The sequence below is a fragment of the Lithobates pipiens genome, unplaced genomic scaffold, assembly GCF_037356315.1.
Source record: "Lithobates pipiens isolate NorthernLeopardFrog02 unplaced genomic scaffold, aLitPip1_a1.2 Scaffold_6, whole genome shotgun sequence".
Classification (NCBI taxonomy): Eukaryota; Metazoa; Chordata; class Amphibia; order Anura; family Ranidae; genus Lithobates; species Lithobates pipiens.
The window spans coordinates 6,028,692-6,051,961 of record NW_027507881.1 but is presented as its reverse complement, the minus strand read 5'-3'; the positions used below and the strand labels follow the sequence as shown (position 1 = coordinate 6,051,961).

At 42.4% G+C, this 23,270-nt stretch overlaps 1 protein-coding gene across 1 annotated transcript in view; it reads left to right on the top strand.

Moving 5' to 3' along the window:
- Window positions 1-23,270, top strand: part of LOC143958210 (DIS3-like exonuclease 1) — a 94,337-nt gene that overhangs the window by 67,490 nt on the left and 3,577 nt on the right. The window contains 8 exon segments of the mRNA XM_077467687.1: window positions 3,301-3,462; window positions 4,689-4,933; window positions 7,474-7,566; window positions 11,887-12,414; window positions 14,701-14,855; window positions 16,361-16,527; window positions 18,790-18,935; window positions 21,669-21,840. Coding sequence (XP_077323813.1) covers window positions 3,301-3,462; window positions 4,689-4,933; window positions 7,474-7,566; window positions 11,887-12,414; window positions 14,701-14,855; window positions 16,361-16,527; window positions 18,790-18,935; window positions 21,669-21,840 — 1,668 coding nt within the window.

The window sequence follows — 23,270 nt, the reverse complement described above, 5'->3', positions numbered from 1 at the left end:
CACTGGGGTCATCGTTTCAAATCCCAACCACAACACTACCCGCCTGAAGTTTGCATGTTCTCCCTGTGCCTGCGTGGGTTTCCTCCGGGGGAATTTGGTTTCCTCCCACACTCCAAAGACATGCTGGTAGTTTAACTGTCTCCTATCTGAATTGGCCCTAGTATGTATGAATGTGATTTAGGCTGCATTCGCACCTGAGCGTTTTCAGCTCATAAAATGCTTGTAAAACGCCCAACAAGCAAAATCCCATTTATTTCAATGGCACCTGTTCACATCTGAGCGTTTTGTCGTCTGAAAAACGCCCTAAGCTCAAAAAAAAACATGAGCTTCTTTGGGGCAGATTACAGGCGTTTTTCTACTTTTTACATTGGTGACCTGTGCGTTTTTTTTACCACGATCTTGTATGACTTTGAAACATTCAGGTGTGAATGCAGCCTTAGGGATCTTAGATTTTGAGCTCCTTTAGGGCAGGGTCTGATGTAAAATGTACCATATATGTGTAAAGCGCTGCGTAAATTGATTGCTCTTTATAAGTACCGTAATTAATAAATCTTGACAGGAATTTGGCATTGCCCGGTGTCCTTTGCAGACTTTCCTGTGTTCCCCCAAGGAGCCCAGCTGGTTCTTATCATGGACTACAGAATGATCAGCCTTTATCTTGTAGACATCTGCAGGGGGAGTGGCCAAGTAGTTTAGCAAAAGACACTGGGAGGGCTGACAATGATTACGTCTTAAAGCGGAGGTCCACCCTAAAGTGGGCCTTCCGCTCATTGGAATCCAGGTATCTGCACCTACTTCCGGGATAGCTCTCTGCGGAAAGGGGCATATATTACGCCCCTTTCCGAAAGTCCCCCGCTGCCTGCTGGGAAACACACAGATCCCAGAGGCAGCGGGTCCATCCTTATTGCGCAGCGCGACTCGCGCATGCGCAGTAGGGAACCGGGAAATGAAGCCGAAAGGCTCCACTTCCTGATTCCCATACCCAAGATGGCGGCGGCAGCACCCGAGAGACGATCGAGAGATTGGTTTCGGGTGCCGACATCGCGGGCACGCTGGACAGGTAAGTGTCACTATTTTAAAAGTCAGCAGCTGCAGTATTTGTAGCTGCTGGCTTTTAAAAAAAAAAAAAAAAGCGCGGACTCCCGCTTTAAGGCTGGGTTCACACTGCTGCGATGCGGGAACGCTGCAAATCTACTGCGGGTTCCCGCGTCGCATGCCTCCCGGCGGCAGTTCACACTGCCCTATGCGAACTGCTGGGAGTGTCCGTGAAAAGTTAATGACACCTCCAAATCAGTTTGCATATCGCAGTGCGATCTGCAAACTCGGACAGGAATCGGATCGCATGGTGTGAACACCCAATGCGATCCGATTCTGCTGCGGACCAAAAAAAGGGTCCTGTGCGAGTTTGGGCCGGATGCGATGCGAATTCAGCCGTACTATCTGTATGGCTGAAATCGCATCACACAGAGATCGGATGTGATTTGCAATGCAGTGCGAATCACATCCCATCTCGTACACCACAGCAGTGTGAACCCAGCCTCAAAAAGCTGTGTTGCCAGCCCCACAGCAGGACAGTAGCTGAGTGCAATTCCGACAGATCAACAGTTATTTTTCTGTACTTGCAGTGTCTTTTAAAGGGATAAAAAAAAAGACCGAGAAATGTGCGTACATTGTAGAGATGTATTTCATATGTTTGTTTTATTTTGCCATGATATATGCTTTAACCACTTCACCCCCCCCCCCCCCCCCCGGAGTGACACCATATGACGTAACAGACTTTCAGTGGTGATATCTGAATGATGGGTGCAGTTACAGGCATCATTCAAATATCATTTTTCTCAGCCGGCAATTCCCTGTACCATAAGAACACTCATAGCATAGCGTCTGAACGTTTAAGCGTTCTTATAGGTGGCGGGAACGGGCGTCATCCCCCTCCCGTCACCCTACGATGCTTCTACCAGCTTTCCCGTGCAAGCCAGAGAAGGAATCCGCCGGCGCCAGAAGTTTACCATAGAGAATTCTGCGGGCCAGATGGCCTTTCCGAGGTCGGGCACGATGTTATGTCATGCCAGGCTCTACATTTGAAAAAATGCCGCGGCTGGGGAGCCGAAATTGTCTTTTTTGTTTTTTGTGTGTGTGTATTTGTTTATTATTATTTCAGGCTTCCCAGCCTAGAGGACTTATAGACCCCAGACCTCGCTGTAAAGAGGACCTGTCATGGCCCATTCCTATTACAAGGGATGTTTACATTCCTTGTAATAGGAATAAAAGTGAGCCAAATAAAAAAAAAAAATGTAAAAAAGTATCAAGATAGAAAAATAACAGTAAAAAAATAAAAAATAAAAAGTCAAGCGTCCCCGTGAGCGCATACATAGGTCACGCCCACATATGTAAACTGCGTTCCAACCACACAGGTGAGGGATTGCCGCGAACGTTAGAGCGACAGCAATAATTCTAATGCTAGACCTCCTCGGTAACTAAATGGGTAATCTGTTAAAAATTTAAAGGGTCCCTCATGGAGATTTTGAAGTACCGAAGTTTGGCGCCATTCCATGAGTGTGTGCAATTTTAAAGCGTAACATGTTTGGAATCTTTTCACTCGGCGTATCATCTTTCACATTATGTAATAACATTGGGCTAACTTCATTGTTTTTTTGTTTTTTTTTGTTTCAATGCATGAAAATGTTGTTTTCTTCTTTTTTTTTTTTTTTTTTTTTTTTAAATGTGTTTGAAAAATTGCTGCGCAAATACCATGCGAGATAAAAAGTTGCAATGACCATCATTTCATCCCTAGTGTCTCTGCAAAAAAAAAAAAAAAAAAATCTTATAATGTTCAGTGGTTTTGAGTAATTTTTCTAGAAAAAAAAACTGTCGGCTGTGGAGGCCAACAGTAGATGTAGTTCATTCATTTGCAAAACTCTGTGAATGAATGATGCAGCTGTGTGGGTGAAGCCCTACACATGGTTGTGACTGCGGATATGGAGAGGGAGGAGCTGGAACATGTTACAAAAAAACGTACTTATCCTTTTAGCCTTGCCACTTTGTGGGCTTGCTGTGGGGGCATTTAGTGGCTGGAAGACCACAAATTGCATAGCTGAGGCTGAATAATATAACAGGATTAGTCGGTTATTGCAAATGGTCGTAGAATTGCAACACAGCGAAGGAATAAAACCAATTGATATAACCGTGTCTCTTGATCTGGTGGAAATTTATTCCATTACCAGCAGAAGTTTAAAGAGAAGACATCTGTGCTGATAGAATATTATTATTGTATTTTTATTTCCATCTTCATCTACACAGGATTGCCGGGTGGTGGTACGAATCGATTCCTGGGAGTCTACCTCTCTGTATCCTAATGGACACTTTGTGAGATCATTAGGACCCATTGGTGACCTGGAGACGGAAATTCAAAGTATTCTGGTGGAGAATAGTATTAGTGTGAAGCCCTTCTCCGAAGCCCAGGTCAGTTCTAATCACGAATGGTTGAGTTATAACCTTCACAGTGTTATATAATAGTTTGTTTCAAATTTAGTAGATTATAATGCCGAAATATGTAAGTCGCTGTATGGCCCCGTTCACACGGGGTGATCGCATGCATGACTCGTGCAGGGCCATGTTTTACCAACGCTGGGCTGGGATGCACAGGTGTTGCATGCATCCCTGTGCTGGCAGCCCCATTGTTTTCTGTTGGGACACGTGTGTCTGTGCAGCCATTGTGTCCCAATATGACATCCGTGTGGGTGTGAATGCACACACCCTGTGTACATTTGGGGACCTGCACCCACATGGATGTCACATTGAGTCACATCAGCTGTGTCCCAATAGACCACAATAGGGCTGCTGATGCACTGAAGCGTGCAATACCTGTGCATCTCTGTTCCCGTAAAACATGGCCCTGCATGGGGCACACGTAATCACCCCATGTGATCAAGGCCTATGTCAACGTTTAGCAGAAAGAAAACTGTGACTGAGGCACCCCTCCCTCAGTCCATAGTTTGTAAAGTTTATAAGAATTATGTTGGTTCAGAGCCAACGGTGTCACTAAGTTGGTGTCGCATGGTGCGGGATAAAACATGGGGAACCACCCCCCCAGAATTACAAAAATTACATGTTTTTGTAAAAATAATTTTTTCAGTATTTATTTATTTTTTACAAAGTTAAAAAGTTTTTCTATTTTATTTACATTTTTTTAAGTTGTAGTAATAATAATTTTTATTTATTATTCTTCTGCTGTATATAATTTTTTTTAATTTTTTTTTCAATGCTGTTTGGCGGGGTTGGATGAAATGTCAGTCTGAAAAAACCCTTAACATCTCACCGTTGAGACAAAGAGAGGAATTGAGGACACAGATTCTTCAGTTCTCTGTGGCCTCAGCTACACTAAAGATGAATGAACCGGAGATAGACTTCTGTTCATTCATAAACTGAAGTACAGTAAACAGTTTACTATGCTCAATTATTAATGGACACCGGAGCGATCCATACCGATCACTCACTGTTTCCAATTCAGAAAAAGAAGGGGCCAGTAAATACATATTTAAGGACATACATAGGGCCCAGGAGTGCCTCCCCTATTGCCGGCCCTGGTGTCACCCTTCTGGCAGGTGCCACCTGGGTGCGGTCCGCACCCCCATAACGACACCAGTGTTCAGAGCTTTACACTTTTGCCATTGCCTCTCTCTCTGCAGCTGTCAGAAATGCCCACAAACAGTCCAGAGAACCCATGGCGGGTGGCACCAGAAGAAGGAGATCGACATGATCTGCGCAGCACTCATTTGGTGCTCAGTATCGACCCAAAGGGCTGCGAGGATGTAGATGATACTTTGTCGATTCGGGAACTCAAAAATGGGCACCTGGAGCTGGGTGTTCATATTGCAGACGTCACACACTTTGTGAAGCCGAACTCTTACACTGATATGGAAGCAAAAGCAAGGTCAGTAGAAGTAAAGCATCGTTGTTACCTGGGTATACGTTACAATGGGTGGAGAAGCTTGTCCAAATATTAGTGGCACTATCCCCTATTTTAAACAGCAGAAAATTACTCAAAATATCTCAAAATGAAGAGACCCTGGGAATAGGGCTTGTAACCACTTCCCGCTGACAGTATACATATATGCGGCCCTACTGAACTGGGCTTTTTTCTGTGGGGCCGCATATTTGCTTATCTGTCTTTGTGCTGGAAGCACACAGTAGTTGTGATCTGTACGGTTTTACTGACGCATGTTAAAGTTGCACGATTGTGTTCAGGCATAAACATTTGTTTTATTGAGGGGTTAATGTGCCCAAACAATCAAAAAGGAAAAAAAAATAAAAAATCATAAAAAATATTTTTATTTTACCATTAAGAAAACATTTGTCAGTAGCTACATTTCCAGCATGCAGAATACAGCATATAACCGCGTATATAGAGAGCGAAGAACAGGTGGATCGACACGTTTCGCCCGATAAGAGATTCCTCAGGATCCACTTCAATTTTAAATCTTTAAAATATTTTAACCAAAGGTGCTCATACAAGAAAATGGGAAGAGAACTCCGTTCCGCCACCTGTAGAAGTGATTGGGTGGCTCTATAGCCACTCAAATCATTTCTACTGTAAATGGAATCGCCAGCTGAAAATGTTAATACTGAGATGATGCCTGCAGCTCCAACCCTATATTATGTGACGTGGTGGTTAAAGGGTGAGGGGGAAAAAAAACAGATTTTTGGTGTGATGCTCCCAAAGGGAAATCTTGTCTAAAGGGATGCAGACCCTGCCACTTAGTGACCTGCAGGTGCAGCAGCTGATTGATAATTGTGGAATCACTCTCATTAGATTAACTGTGCAAAAGGGCACACAGAAACACGCAGCTAATGCTACAGAAAAACAAAAGGTAGAAATCTGCAACAAAGTTTGTAAAAATCCCTGCAATGTACAGAGATCACCCAGAGGGGGAGGGTTTTTTTTTTTTTTTTTCTCAACAAAACTGGAGTTACTCTTTAAGTTAGTAACTGTAAGGTTGGGTAGATTCATTACAGTATTTAAGTAATTGGTCCACAGTTATTTGATGGGGCACTATTTATGAATTTATGAGAAGTCCCTAGGTGGGAATATATCAACTTTTCATGTTTAAGAGTATAATTCCATTCAGATAAAGATGGGGAATGTGGGGACTTCCAATGAATGGATGGGGGGGGGGGGGGGGGGCCTGAAAAAGGGTGCTCAATATTCCTATTGTAATGTTGGTGTATGTTACATAGTTTATATAGTAGGTGGTGTAGAAAAATAGGCGCAAGTCGTCAAGTCCAATCATGCAACACTGTATCCAAATGAAATGTATATCTTTTTTCTTTTTTTCCCCCCACACAAACAGAGCTTTTATTATTTTGGTGGTAATTGATCAGCTTTGGATTTTTTTATTTTATAAACTAATAAAGACTGTGATAAAAAATAATAAAATATATATATAGAGAGAGAGAGAGAGAATATTATAATCTCTATCGGTGAGGCCGATCTTCACTTTTTATTTTTTTCAAGAATTGGTATGGGTCACATACTTACTGATTATTGCTTCAAGGCGTTGTACCGGGGTGATCGCTGCAGACATCACCCCGGTACCATTCTTTAGAGCGGGCGGTCAGCTTTCTTGTAAGCACAACCGATACGGCTAAGCAGCCGCTCGGCTGTTGGTACAAGCAGAGGGAGGGGTTTTGAATACTTTCAAGTGCAGAGGAGAGATTTTGGGGTCTTATAGACCCCAGATCCCTCCATAAAGAGTGCCTATCACTGCCTATTACTGTCGCAAGGGATGTTTACATTCCTTGTGACTGCAATAAAAGTGATTTAAAAAAAAAAAAAAAAATTAAAAGGACTGTGTAAAAATAAAATTGTTAAATCTACAGAATATCGGGAACCCAATATCAGCCTGAAAGGCGGCTGAAAAAATCGGTATTTCCTTGATAAAAAAAGATATTGGTCGACCACCTATCAAGAACGCATCAAAAAAAACATGTAGAATCGGTAGACACCTTTAATGTGTGAAGCAGAAGCAAGTGTAAATGAGCCCTAACAATGTGTAATATGCGCTGCTTTTACTTATCTGGCTGTTTTTTCTCCCTGCTTTTCAGGGAGAAGAACCAGCCAGGATGCTGTTCCTATGCAAATAAGTTCTGTGTAAACAGAACTCGGTGTGTGATTGGACACAGCTGATTAGCAGGTGTCAGCCGAAATTATTGACTGAAATCTACTGCCAAACTCATGCCGTGTCTGACAGGTTGGCAGGGGGGCACACTCATGCTTTCCCTAGATCTGGAAGAAATGCTCGAAGTACAGGCACGTGATTGTGCCTGTTCCTGCCCCCAGCTCACCGTATATTTACAGGGTGGTCAAGGATTGAGTAATGCAATACCCCCTTTTCTCCCAATAGGTATGTCCTGGCCTTTCTATTTTTGTCTTTATCTAACATTGTATCCAATATGATTTTTCTTATTGTACAGAGCTACAACATACTACCTCGCCGATCGTCGCTATGACATGCTGCCTTCTATCCTGAGTGCAGATCTATGCTCCTTGCTTGGAGGTGTTGACAGGTAATGTGGAGTTCACCAAAGTATAGCATTATTATACACACTGTACACAGATTTCTCTGTAATAAAGTCCCTGACCTTCTGAACTTTTTGCCTGTATAGAGTTCCTGGTGCCAAAGCTGCAGCCCTTTGGTACAGGATGTGCCACCCTTGAACCTCAGCAGTCTGTAGTGTAGTGTTACCTCCATGTAACATAGTCCCAGCTTTGATTGTCTTCTGCAGCATCTCCCCAGCCAACAATGTATCCTGTCCTCACTCCCCGTCCCTCATTTCCTCTATTAGGTCTGCAGTCTCTGACAGTCCTCTAAAGCAGGGATAGGCAATTAGTGGCACCCTCCAGCTGTTGCAAAACTACAAGTCCCATCATGCCTCTGCCTCTGGGTGTCATGCTTGTGGCTGACAGAGTCTTGCTATGCCTCATGCGACTTGTAGTTCTGCAACAGCTGGAGGTCCCCTAATTGCATATACCTGCTCTAAAGCATTACATATATTTTGGTCGGGCTTTTAGTAATGTCAGGCGCCGCATTTGAGGCATTCTTTGGGGGCCAGCCACTCTCTCAAGTTATTATTGCTGTCTGTGCTCTTGTTGGGGAGATTCCCCCTCTCTATTTTCCTAAAGACCAGTTGTCAGGGAGACAGAAAGTGAGTGGAAATTCATTATATTAAAGCAAGGGTCTCCAAACATTCTAAGCAAACGACCAATTAACTGTCATTCAGGCTGAGCTCCCTGGTGTCATTGGGAGGAATAGTGCCCCATCACTGGTGTTGGTGGGAGGAATATCATCCCATCATTGGTGTCATTGGGAGGCATAGTGCCCCATCACTGGTGTCGGTGGGAGGCATAGTGCCCCATCACTGGTGTCGGTGGGAGGCATAGTGCCCCATCACTGGTGTCGGCAGGAGGAATAGTATCCCATCATTGGTGTCGGCGGGAGGAATAGCGCCCCATCATTGGTGTCGGCGGGAGGAATAGCGCCCCGTCATTGGTGTCGGTGGGAGGAATAGCGCCCCGTCATTGGTGTCGGTGGGAGGAATAGTGCCCCATCATTGGTGTCGGTGGGAGGAATAGCGCCCCATCATTGGTGTCGGTGGGAGGAATAGCGCCCCATCATTGGTGTCGGTGGGAGGAATAGCGCCCCATCATTGGTGTCGGTGGGAGGAATGGTGCCTCAAGGGCCAGATAAAGGCAAGCAAAGGGCTACATCTGGGATGGTTTTGGAGACCCCTGTATTGGTCACCACAGCAAGGGGTAAGAGTAAATCGTCTAATGGGGACACATTTTTAGTTGTGTAAGATGGGAATTTCTATTGGGAGATGTTTCCTGTTGCTTCTCCAAGACAGAAAGTAATGGGAAATATCCTACAAAAAAATAACCTGAGAGGAGTTTTGACCCTTCCCTACTATGTAAAATGTACAAAAAAAACTTTGTAAAGTATAAGTGAAGGATTTATAGGTATATTTAGGTTTATTCAATAAAGCACAATAAAAGGCCGCGTTCCATAAGATGGAACCTAGTAAGAAGTGAAATCCTAGTTGTCACGAGTTACTTGTCTGTGATAATTTCGCTTTGATTAATTCAGTTTGTATGTTTCCCATCAGATTACAGTTTCAGCCACGCTTTTACCTGATTAAAAATGCGCCTGGTATTGCTTTCTTCAATTAAAATGCTAAAAGCTACAGTAAAAAGTCATTTGACTAATCTTCCCCACCCCCATGTATTCGTAGAACCCCTTACTCTGCTTTCATGTTACCATTATGATTTATTTGGGGGAAATGATTCCCTAATTATCCAGCTCTGCTTGTGACAGGATTGCTGTAATAGGTTCTCTATTAGATTATACAGTACTTTCTGTCGTTTTTGATACACAGCCAGCGCGATGCTATGTTGGTCATTCAGCACCAGTTTGCATTTTGATTGGACAACTGTGTTCACTGATATTACCACTTGGCTTTATTTACAGCATAAACTGTAGAACGTGCTGCAGCTGTTATTAAACACCGAAATACCTATTGATGGCAGTAGCACCCTCTACTGTCACAGACTGGTAAATATTTCTCGACTTGTTCATTTTTTTTTTTTAATTCAGTGTAAACTCCACCTGCAGTTTCTGCATCACAGTTCTATTTCTAAGGGCTTGCCCCCATGCACAGCACTCGTCTAGGCAAATGATGTGCGCTTGGCCTACTGTGTATAGGAGGCATAGACCTTCATTGATTAAAAGGGGTGGCGTGGCCAGGCAGCTCATTATCCAGAAGCCCCTGGCTGAACCTAGACTAGCCAACATCTTCCAGGTGACGCCACCAAAGAAGATGGTGGTGCAGGACTGAGCGGGAGACAGAAACGTTGGATCTACTAGGCTGGTGAGTACCTTCTTAAAATATGTAGGACCTGCAACCAGGTAAGCAGGGGTTACAAAAAGGGGCAGAGATCCATTTTTAAAGTGCAAGTTTAACTTTTCAGAAAAAATGAAAAGGTGGCCTAACACCATACACCCTTCCCACCCACCTGATCCCAGCTGTACTTTCCCCCCGTGGGTGACTAGCTGTCATTTCCCACACAGCCATGCAGTAGTCCAGTCGCCGCACAAGAGGACATGACGTCCTGCTCTTACCAGTGTTCATTTTGGCATCAAATTTCGATTTTAGTTTTAGTCTTAGGACTAAAATGGCATTTTAGTTTTAGTCCCATTTTAGTCTTCTGCAATTGTTTTGGTTTTTAGTCGTATTTAGTCGACTAAATCCCCAGTACATTTTAGTTGACTAAAATGTCCTATGTTTACAGTCGACTAAAATCTCCAGTACGTTTTAGTTGACTAAAACTAATTTTAGTCATCTAAAATCTAATGGGTGTAATGGTTAAGTTGTAATGCGTTAGTTAACATTTCTCTGCAATTTCAAAACTCATTATATAGTGCTGGAGTGAAAAATCGAATGTTATTATTTATGGTATTGAGTTATGAACATGCACTACAGACCAGTGTTCATTTTGAAGTCAAATTTCAACTTGGTTTTTGTCTCAGTCTTTTGAATAAAATGGCATTTTAGTTTTAGTCCCATTTTAGTCAAGACTAAAATGCCATTTGGTTTTAGTCGTATTTTAGTCATCTCGGTTGTTTTAGTCGACTAAAATAGTATTCATTTCGTCGACTAAAATGTTTTAGGCGACAAAATTAACACTGCCGCTTATGGCCCGACTGGAACAGATATATGCTTAGTACTTAAAAAAAAAAAGGCACTATATAAAAAAACTAAAAAAAATCCAAAAACGAGAGGTGGTCTTTAGACCACCTTTCAAAAGTGGGTGGAACTCCAGCTTTAACCTCCGCTCCTTAGATGGCCGTCATATGACGTCCTGGAGTTTAAGTGGTTAAACCTGAATGATGGGTGCAGCTGCAGGCATCATTCAGAGCTCTTAGTTTTCTGCCGAAAATTCCCTGTCATGTAAAAAAAAAAAAAAAAATCGTTGCGGCTGCTCAGCCGCTTGATTGATTGTTTTTACAGGCGGCGGGAGGGGACGTTCCCTGCCGCCCTCTGATGCTTCTACTGGCTCGCCTGTGCGAATAGTGAGCTGGAGAAGGAATCAGCCAAGCAGCGGAAGTTTACCATAGAGCTAACCAAGGACCAGATGGTCCCCGGTCATCTCTCTGACTCTCTTGTAAACACTGCCGTGTATTCGGCTGGAGAGACTCATATTTTTTTTTTTTTTTTTATCTCATGCTTTCCAGCCTAGAGGAGAGATTTGGGACTTATAGACCCCACATCTTTCCATAAAGAGGACCTGTCATGCTATATTCCTATTACAAGGAATGTTTACATTCTTTGTAATAGGAAAAAAAGTGATAAAAATAATTTAAGGGGAACGTGTCAAAAATTAAAAGTAAAAAACAATAAAAAAAAAAATTTTTTTAAAGTGCCCCCATCCCCGCGTGCTCGCACGCAGAAGCGAATGCATATGTAAACTGACATCTGTCAGTTTTTATTGCTGTCTCCGTCCCCCATTAGGGAGATTCCCCCTCTCTTTGTGCCATTTACCATTTTCGTTGAAAGTGAAAGAAAATCCCAAATTGTGGGTTGCCACCAGAGAAGTAATAGAGGGGAAATCTTCCAATGAGGACGTTGGTTCTGGTAACCAACGGTTAAAGGGAATTCCTTAAATTATAAAGTGTTAAACTTGCAGGTAGAATCATTGTGTTCATATAAGTTTGCGTTTCTGTCTTCTGATGTCATTTTTTTTTTTTTTTTTTGGTTGATGTTTGTATTGTCGGTACGTAGAATGTTTGTTTTTATGTTTTTATTTTTTTTTATCTTCTCGTTTTGTCCTAGGTATGCGGTGAGTGTAATGTGGGAGTTGGACGGCACCACGTATGACATCAGAAGGGTGTGGTATGGCAGAACCATAATCCGCTCCCGCTACAAGTTGAGCTACGAAGTGGCTCAGCAGCTGCTGGATGGAGATCTGGAGCCGCTAAATACTGACCCTGAACTTCAGCCGGTTTCTCAGGACTCCAAAAAACTGGACCGTCTCCTGTGGGCGATACGTAAACTGACAGAGGTGGCTCGAGCCGTCCGGACACGGAGAGATATGAGCGGAGCGCTGGAACTGGAAGGGGTCGAAGTTCGGGTCCAGTTGGGGGTGGAGAATAGCATTGATGACTTGGTTCCTAAGCAGCCTTTACAGGTGCATGAGACTATAGCAGAATGTATGATCTTAGCCAATCACTGGGTAGCCAAGAAGATCTGGGAGAGCTTCCCTCAGCAGGCGTTACTCCGACTTCATCCACCCCCACGTCAGGAATTCTTTAAAGAACTCAAAGCGTGCGCACAAGCTAAAGGGTTTCATATAGACACTCGGTAAGTAGGATTTCTAAGTACATCATTTTAAAGTGATTCTAAAGGTTTATAGTATTAATTTTTTTTTTAGCCACCTCCTGCCCGGCCTATTGCAAAATGATGGCTGGACGGCGGTTCCGTTATCCTGACTGGACATCGTATGACGTCTGTTAGAATAACAGCTGGCGCGGCGTGCCAGTCTGACACACAGCAACACCGATCTAGGTAAAGAGTCTCCGTAAGAGATCATGTCCAATCACAGCTGATCATGGTGTAAACAGGAACAGCCATGTATCGGATTTTCCTCACTAGCAACAGACAGATGCGAGTAGAGGAGAGTCGATCAGCGCTCCCCTGGCAGGGGGAGTCTGCGCTGATTAACAGCGCAGCCCCTCCAGGATGACCACCACTGATGACCACCAGGGATGCCAATCTGTGCCCAAAAATCATGCCAATTTGTGCCCATCATTAATGCCTGGCAGTGCCACCTATCAGTCCTGCATATTAGTGCCTATCATCGGTGCCACCTCATCAGTGCCCATTTCTGAAGGATAAAACTTGCTTTTCTTTCTCGTACATCATTTGACAGAGTCTCAGTAATCACTGATGGGTTATATAGGGTATCACTAGGTAATTGAACACTGGCACACCCTTGCAAAATTTTATAACAAACTAAGAAAAACTAAAAAGCGACAGAGCTGAAAATTGGCCTGGGCAGGAAGGGGGGTAAGTGCCTGGGATTGAAGTTGTTAATTACAAACATGTTATACTTGCCCACTCTGTGTAATGGTTTTCCCCCTCCTGAGTGCCCACCATAGCAAGCTGCTTGCTATGGGGGCACTTGCGTGTGCTCGCTTCCGAGCCGCCTTTGTGTGAGTGTCCATAAGACAATCATTTCAGAACTATTCCCATCTTTAATGTGACCTATATACTGTACAGCTCAATTGAAAAAGTAACTGAAATCAGTGGGGGAAGTAAAAATAAAAAACATAAAATGGTTGCATAAGTGTTCACACCCTCTTATAACTGGGGATGTAACTGTGTTCAGAATTAAGCAATCGCATTCAAACTCATGTTAAATAGGAGTCGGCACACACCTGCCATCATTTAAAGTGCCCCAGATTACCCCCAAATAAAGTTCAGCTGTTCTAGTAGGTCTTTCCTGACATTTTCTTAGTCGCATCCTACAGCAAAAGCCATGGTCCACAGAGAGCTTCCAAAGCATCAGAGGGATCTCATTGTTAAAAAGCATCAGTCAGGAGAAGGGTAGAAAAGAATTTCCAAGGCATTAGCTATACCGTGAAACACAGTGAAGACCGCCATCATCAAGTGGAGAAAATATGGCAACAGTGACATTACCGAGAACTGGACGTCCCTCCAAAATTGATGAAAAGACTAGAAGAAAACTGGTCAGGGGGGCTGCCAAGAGGCCTACAGGATTAAAGGATCTGCGGGAATATCTGGTATGTACTGGCTGTGTGGTACATGTGACAACAATCTCTCCTTCATATGTCTGGGCTATGGGGTTGAGCGGCAAGACGGAACCCTTTTTCTTATGAAGAAAAACCTCAAAGCCCGGCTAAATTTAGCAAAAACGCATCTGAAGTCTCCCAAAAGCATGTGGGGAAATGTGTTACGGTCTGATGAAACCAAGGATGAACTTTTTGGCCACAATTCAAAAAGATATGTTTGGTGCAAAAACAACACTGCACATCACCAAAAGAACACCATACCCACCGTGAAGCATGCTGGTGGCAGTATCCTGCTTTGCGGCTGTTTTTCTTCAGCTGGAACAGGGGCCTTAGTCAAGGTAGAGGGAATTATATAAACAGGTCCAAATACCAGTCAATATTGGCACAAAACCTTTCAGGCTTCTGCTAGAAACCTTAAGAGGAACTTCATCTTTCAGAATGACCACAACCCAAAGCATACATCCAAATCAACAAAGGAACGGCTTCAGAAGATTAAAGTTTTGAGATGGCCTAGACCTGAATCCCATTGAAAATCTGTGGGGTGATCTGAAGACAGCTGTGCATAGGCGATGCCCTCGCACTCTGACAGATTTGGAGTGTTTTTGCAAAGAGTGGGCAAATATTGCCAAGTCAAGATGTGCAATGCTGATAGACTCATACCCAAAAACACTGAGTGCTCTAATAAAATCAAAAGGGGCTTCAACAAGTATTAATGTAAGGGTGTGCACACTTATGCAACCGTATTATTTTAGAGGGGGGGGGGGGGGTTACCTGGTCCTTCGGCATATTTGTGCCTAACAATATGTTTTTGTCTTTTTGTTTTTTCCTCTCCCAGGTCTAATAAATCTCTGGCAGATTCCCTGGATGAGGCAAATGACCCTTCTGACCCTATGGTGAATCGGCTGCTGCGATCGATGGCCACACAAGCCATGTCCAACGCTCAGTATTTCTCCACCGGATCGTACAGCGAGGAGGAATTCTATCACTATGGTGAGCGCCACAGTGCAGTAATGTGTGCCTTTCCTTTCTCATCACAAATTGTCAATTGGTGTGGTTAACCACTTCAATACCAGACACTTTCACCCCCTTCCTGCTCAGGCCAATATACAGTTTTCGTGCTTTGAATGATAAGTATACGGTCATGCAACACTGTACCTATATGTACCTTAGTTTCTGTTATAAAATTTTGCAAATAAGCAAGCAGCACTGATAGACAGTGGCACTGATGAGGAGGCACTGATAGGTGGCACCACTAATAGGCGGTAGTGATGAGGAGGCACTGATGGGCTCTGAGGGGGCACTGATGGGCCCTATTGATGCAGCACTGATAATCAGGGCACTGAATGTGCTGACAGGCTTGCCAGTTAACAGCAATATTTTCCTCACACAGAGCATGTGAGGAAAGGAGAGCCGATAATAGGCAAATCTGTTTACATGTGACCAGCTGTGATTCGACACAGCTGATCACATGGTAAAGGGCCGCTGTCATTTGGCGCTTCATCTTCCAGTGCTGCGGGGGTTAGTACCAGTTGTGGACCTGCGACATAGGCACAGACTATGCCCCCCCCCCCCCCCTCCTCTATTCATTGAAGCTTTATTATTATTTTTATGAATGAAAAATTATTAAAGTATACAACTTTTTTTTTTTTTTTTTTTTTTTTTTTGGATGGAGTGGAGAGGGATTAGAACCCCTGTCAGTTTTTATTGCTTTCTGTGCCCCCCATTAGAGAGATTCACCCTCTCCTATTGTCCTGTTTATCATTATTGAAAATGAAAGTAAAAGGAAATCCCTAATTTTGGGTTGTCCCCAGAAAAGTAATAGAGGGGAAATCTTCCAATGGGGACACTAGTTCTGGTGACCTGGGGGTCTCCAAGGGATTGCCTTCATTTGCAGGGATTTCCTCTCACTTCCTGTTTCGCTATGGGACAGGAAGTGAAGGGAAATCTCTGCGATGGGACACAGATGGCAAAAATGGACAGGGGTTATAACCGTGCTTTACTCCAAAATTAAAGAAATAAAAAGTTCTACTTTAATGAACGGAGGAGAGGCGGATAATTGAAGGGTTTACCTGCTGCATACATAGATCAATTTTAATTCGTAGAAACTATATAATACAGATTATGAATTGAGAAGAGAGGAGGAAAGGTCGGGCATAGTTGACACTCTTGTTGAGTGCCCTTCACGGGTCCAGTGCTGCAGGGACGTGAGGTGAGTGGCTAGTATCAGAGCCAGATACACACAGATTATATACGCTGCAATTGTTAGAGCGAGAGCAATAATTCTAGCACTAGACCTCCTCTGTAACTCTAAACATGTAATCTGTAAAAAAAAAAAAAAAAAAAATTAGAGTTAGAGATTTTTAAGCACTGAAGTTTGGCGCCATAAAATAAAAGTAGAAAGCTGTCTTTTACCCTGTTATTTAGAGGAAACTCTTGTGTGTTTTTTTTTTTTACTTTGTATCATTTTATGTGTCTTGAATTTTGTATGATTTTAGGTTTGGCCCTTGACAAATATACCCACTTCACCTCACCAATCCGCCGCTATGCTGATGTTGTTGTGCACCGGCTTCTCCTGGCTGCTATCCACAAGAATACAAAAGATCATCAGCTTGGAAACAAGGACCTGGATGAGCTGTGTCGTCACATTAATAATCGCAACCGGGTGAGCGATTTACAGGCTGTGCAGGGGTGGTTGACCTTTCAGGACGATGTCCACAGCCAGGCGATTTCTGTATGTTCCCCCACTTTCTCCTTCACCCTGCGGTGGAGCTCACAGACGCAGGATACAGCACACACCACAAACCTCCCACCTTTGGTCCTGGTGCCCAACCTGCGGCCCGAGGGACCTTGTGGTATATAATGTGCTTCCCTCAGCAGTCTGTAGTGGGAACATTGATTAGGGTAATAGCGATGATCTCTACCAGCCTCACGTAAAATCTTCCCAGTTTTGTATTGTCTTCTGCAGCATATCCCCCGCCAACAATGTATCCCGTCCTCACTCTCTGACCCTCGTTTCCTCTATTAGATCTGCAGTCTGACACTCCTCTACAGCATCGCGTATATTGAACATTACGTGGTGACGTCAGGGGCCGCATTTGAGGCCCCCTTTAGTTGATAACTTGCCAACCGCTGGCCTGTGGCCACGTTTCTAACGCATTCTACCCATGACAGGGCTCCATGAGACAATCTATAGTTGTTGGGGTAGAGGTGGGATAGGCATTGTGACGGAATGCCTGGCACCCAGCAGCCACCAAGATACAGCTTCCTTGACTTGAACCAGGTATTATAGCTGAGAATTGCACCCAAGAACTAGACGACACTAGCTTAGATGCAAACTAGAACTGACTTTTATTGTAAATTCACACAGAATATATACCACACAAAATCGGGTAAGAGCCTAATCACATTATCCTAAACAATGCAAGCTGTTGTAAACAGTAATATGAGTACATCTAATGAACAGCTAACATAAACCTCCCACAATAGTTTGGTAACAAAGGTACAGAAAAACAATAGGTGACTCAATTAAAGTTGGGAAGGCACACAATGGGGGGGGTTATACTAGACATGTGCACTGACAAAAAAAAAATGTAGTTTACGTTTCATTCGTTTATTTTTTTGCTTTTTTTGGCAATCTGAAAATTCGGATTTTCAAATTACAAATATTCAGAATTCGATAATTCGGAAATTTGAAAATCTGAAAAGAAAAAATCAGTGAAATCAAAATAATTTCTAACTAATAATAACTATTAAATTGTAGGTATTGGCATTTCCTTTCAAATTTGGCCGTTTGTGAACGTAACGAATACAAATTTATCTGAAGTTACGAATTATCCGAAATAAAGAATGCCGCATCTAAACAAATGAAATGGAACAAATGAATAATAAATAATAATAAAGAAAAGGTTTTATTATAATCGTTTATTATTATTAGATTGTTGCGTTCCATTCCCTGAGATGCAGCATTCGTTATTTCGGATAAATTCGTACTCGTTATATTCATTAAAGGCCAAATTTGAAAATAAATTTTAATACCTATAATTTAATATTCGTCGTTAGTTTCAAATTTTCCAGTTTTCAGATTTTCATTCTTATTTTTGAATTGTCAAATTTACAAATTTATGAAATTTCGATTTTTTTTTTTTTTTTTTCCATAATTTTGAATTTGTCAAACGAATTGCACACGTCTAGATTATACCATGAGAGAAAGACGCCTTAATAAACAGATTATAGCAGAAGATGTCAGCATTGGGTTCTTTTGAGCTGATTATATTAACCTCTATTCTGGGAGGGGGGTGAAGCAGTCATTGCTGGTTTGGGCATAGAGTCCCCAAATCTGTATCCAGGTCCTAGGTTCCCAGAGTCTGTATTTTCAGGGAGGCATGGACCTGAATCTGAAGCAAAACTACTCCAAAGGTCCCCCAGGCACACACCTCCCAAAGAATAGAACCCCTCAAAAGCATAGTCAATAGGCAAAAGGGCTACCCTGTAGTCCTCTCCAAATGCCCTCGTCGGGTCTGTCTCTGGCCTCCCTAAGGAGATGAGTTTTCAGGGATCACCTAAAGGTGGACAGGGTAAGAAATAGTTGTTAAAGATTGAACAAGGAGTTCCAGAGAAAGGGAGAGGCTCTTGAGAAGTCCTGGAGGGGAGCGTGGGAGAGACAAAGGAGCTGGAGAGCAGAAGGTCTTGAAGGAGTGAAGAGGGCTGTTTGGGTGATATTTTGAGATGAGGTTGGTGATGTAGCTGAGAGCGGAGTTGTGGATGGCTTTGTAGGTCGGTAATATTTTGGATTTGAGTTACCGGAAGCCAGTGTAGGGATTAGCAGAGAAGGGTGGCAGACGCTGAGTGGTTGGTAAGGTGGATGATGTGATTGGTGCAGAAATGGATTTTATTGGGACCTAATGTTCCCTTTGCACTGTTGTAGGCCGCACAGCACTGCCAGAAACAGTCTACAGAGCTCTTCCAGTGCATGTTCTTCAAGGACAAGGACCCGGAAAGTGACCAACGCTGTACTAGTGACGCCATTATATACTCAATCCGCACGAATGGAGTGTTACTCTTCGTACCCAGGTAGGAACGTGTCCACCACCTAGATGGGGGGGAAATGCAGGATACTATTATTTTCAATACCCTTTGATACTAACTATGATATTTTAGCCCCCATTCCCACTGGTGCGACTTGTCATGCAATTTGACAAGTTCAAATCGCATAAGTCGCACCCTATTGTCAGCGGTGTAACTGTTCAGATTGCTGCAACTCTGACTTTGCGGTGCTACACTGATTTTGAAAAAAAAAAAAGGTTCCTGCAATCCAATGACGCGGCGCGAATGGACACAGATGCGGAACTCGGGAGCATGCCTGCACGGTGTCCACCAAGGAGAGCGCTTCTCCAATGTGGACACTTGATGTGGGGAGGAGCCACCAGCGCCGCTGTGGGAGCCCAGAAGAGGAGGTTCGGAGCCACTCTGTGCAAAATGAACTGCACAGTGGAGGCAAGTATGATATGTATGTTAGTAAAAAATAAAAAAAATGAGGGTTTGCAACCCCTTTAACTGGTAAATGCACGGTCATGGAAGACTGTATGCAAATGACATTTATATATTTTGACAAATAGAGCTTTCTTTTGGTGGAATTTAAATGGCACTGTTTTTTTTTTTTTTTTTTTTTTTGCTATATAAAGAAAAATACAGAAAAAAAAATCTTTTACAATTCTGTTATAAGATTTTGCAAACAATTAATCTTTCTTCATCAGTTTTGGCCAAAATTTGTTCTGCTACATTTTGAAAATAACCTAAATAAATTTATATTATTTAGTCTGTAGGAAAGTTTTATAGAGTCCAAAAACTATTGATAAATCCTAATGTACTGATTGCCGATCTCCTTTCTAGAGGCCCGAAAATGCCAGGACAATACAAATACCCACCAAATGACCCCTTTTTGGAAAGTAGACATTCTGAGATATTTTAGTAAAGGCATGGCGAGTTTTTTGAAGGTGTAATTTTTTTATTTATTTTTTTTGTCCCAATTTTTGGAAGTTGAAGCCCATTTGGCACCTTTTAAGGGGGGGAGCGGGTACCTGGTTTGGACAGATAACCTTTCACACTTCCTGCTGAGTTTGTCGCGGCGAACTCCGCCAAAAGTTCGGCCCTTGCCGCTGCCAGCCTATTGAGAAAGCATAGTGTGATTCGCACATGCACCGTAGGTAAACCAGCTGTGAAGAGCTTGGGTGAGGACATCGCGGGATCCCTGGACAGGTAGGTGCCCTAATAATAAAAGTAAGCAGCTACAATATTTTTGCTGCTGACTTTTTTTATTTTTTGGTGGGGGGGCTGGAGCTCTGGTCTTTAAATAAAAAAAACTAAAAAAAAGTTCACAACTTAATTTTTTACATACGGTCACCAGTGCAGTACAGCCTCATCATGTAGCTGGTGACAGTTTAAAAAAATAAATACATTTTTATTCAATCTTTTTAAACATTTATTTTGTTTTATTTTTATTTATTTTTAACATACGGTCATCAGAGTAGTTCAGTGTCACTGTAAAATTCTGGGGGATGATCAGGGAATTGTAACAGCAATCGTTTGAACTGTCTTGCATAGCGTTACTATTGAGATGCTGTAATTGGCCCACTACTATCACATGGTACAGGTTGCTGTGATTGGCCCAGGTACCATGTGATCACTGGTGATCATACACACATCACACACAGTAGTAAACCGCAATGTAATGAATGGATTCGCAGTGTGCATGAGCATTCGCATTGTACTGGTACATTGCGGTGCCTGGAGAAGCCACCGATCAGCAGCAACAATACTGGTGGCCTGTCGGCACGTGGTTAACCACTTGAGGACCGCCCATCGCAGATATACCGCGGTAGGACGGCTCTATTGTGCGAAACGACCTACCCATACGTCGTTTCATGTAATAGATACTGTGGGTGTGCAGTGGGAGCCAATGTGTGGGTCTGGCGGCTGCAATGTCCACCGACCACCCACAATCGCTCCACAGAGAGGCAGAACAGGGATCTGCCTATGTAAACAAGGCAGATCCCCATTCTGACAGGGGAATACAGAGAGATTGTCTGTTCCTAGTAATCGGGAAGAGCGATCTCTATGTACTCCCATCTGTCCATCCCCCCACACAGACAGCACCTCTCTAGGATACACTTAACCCTTTGATTGCCCCTGGTGTTAACCGCTTCCCTGCCAGTGTAATTTTTACAGTAATCGGTGCATATTTTTTTTTTTTTTGGCACTGATCGCTGTATTGGTGTCACTGGTCCCGAAAAAGTGTCACTTGGGGTCATATTTGTCCGCCGCAATGTTCCAGTCCCCCAAAAAAATCGCAGATCCCCGTCTGTCTTTTTTTTGGTTTATAGCGCAAAAAATAAAAACCGCAGAGGTGATCAAATACCGCCAAAAGAAAGCTCAATTTGTGGGAAAAAAAGGCCGTCCATTTTATTTGTGTACAGCGTTGCATGACTGCGCAATTGTCAGTTAAAATAACACAGTGCCGTATCGCAAAAAATGGCCTGGTCGTTGAGGGGGTAGAACCTTTCCGGTCCTTAAGTGGTTAAGAAAAGTATCACCAAAGGTTACAAACCCTGACCAATCTATCCAATCTATGATAAAATACCTGACCCATATAAGTATTAATAAGCCTATTTTATTTTACTGAACAATCATTTTTCAGTGGGTTCATCTAATCCAGAACATATTTATACCACAGCCAGCCCTGTTGCTGATTTTCAGTCTGTGCATCTTCCTAAGTGTTTACATCGTATTTATTATGTATTGTTCCAGGTATGGTATAAAAGGAGCTGCGTATTTGAAGAACATGGATGGCTTAGTCTTGTCCTTTACTGATAATGGCTGTAATTGGATCTCTGGATCACTGCAACGTCTCCCGGACCGCATCACAGTAATAACCGATGGGGGACAGCAAACTTCATTCTGTCTGTTTGATCATGTGACAGTAAGTAACAAATGAATGACCACCAAGGGAAATATGTTATAAAAATACAGTCCCATTGCAAGAGAAATAAAGCTGGAAGTTTAGCAAAAATCAAAAATATAAAAATCAGCTCAAGGGACATAACTTACAGTTAGCATGTTGTGTCCCTTGTGCTGATTTTTCTAGTTCTTTTTCTTTCTTTCTTTCTTTCTTTCTTTCTTTCTTTCTTTCTTTCTTTCTTTCTTTTTTCTTTTTTTCTTTTTCTCTTTCTTTATCTCTTTCTTTCTTTCTTTTTTTCTTTTTCTCTTTCTTTATCTCTTTCTTTCTTTCTTTTTTCTTTTTTCTTTTTCTCTTTCTTTTCCTTATTTTGTTTTTTTTTTTCTTTGTTTCTTTCTTTTTTTTTCTTAGTTTTTTTGTGCTGATTTTTCTAGTTCTTTTTCTTTCTTTCTTTCTTTCTTTCTTTCTTTCTTTCTTTCTTTCTTTCTTTCTTTCTTTCTTTCTTTCTTTCTTTCTTTCTTTCTTTCTTTCTTTCTTTCTTTCTTTCTTTCTTTCTTTCTTTCTTTCTTTTTTTCTTTTTTTCTTTTTTTCTTTTTTTCTTTTTCTCTTTCTTTATCTCTTTTTCTCTTTCTTTATCTCTTTTTTCCTTTCTTTCTTTCTTTCTTTCCTTTCTTTTTTTCTTTTTCTCTTTCTTTTTTTTTTTCTTTCTTTTTTCTCTTTCTTTTTCTTATTTTGTTTCTTTCTTTTTTTTTTCTTTGTTTCTTTCTTTTTTTCTTTTTCTCTTTCTTTATCTTTTTCTTTCTTTTTTTCTTTCTTTCTTTTTCTTTCTTTCTTTCTTTTCCTCCTTCCTGCACACACCCCACCACCACTGCAGTAGTTTTCCTGTATGACGGGGTTAATGTAACTAAACAGCTGTAAGAAGCTCTCATTAAGAGAGTTTGAGAGATTGCCTGCCCTTTTCTGCCAGATATAGAAGTCTTATCGCAGCTTCTGTGAATGACATCGCATCTATGAATGGAGGAGCCAGAAATTGTCAGTCACCTGCCCCTCCCCCATTCATAGATCATGTGCGGAAGATCTTGGCAGTTTGCTGGAATGCAGACAGCTCAGGGTACAGTCTACAGGGTATTTCAAACTGGCATGTGAGTATTTTTTTTCGCAGAAGAGACACAGCGTGTCTTTTCTGCAGGAAGGATCCTGTCTGTTCGCAATTTTTATTTTTGCAACTTAAAACAGAGTTCCACCCTGAAAAACATATTTTTTTTACATTTTCACAGTTCTTTCAGTATTAAAAAGATATGGAGTGAAAATATTTTTTTAACTGACCATAAATGCCCTGTTGCTATGGGGTGGCTCCTAATCCGCCACTTCCGGGTCGGCGGCGCTCTGCATCACTACCTCCCTCGTCAGTGTTCCTGGGAGATGTGAGTCGTCATTTCCACGGAGTCAGTGGG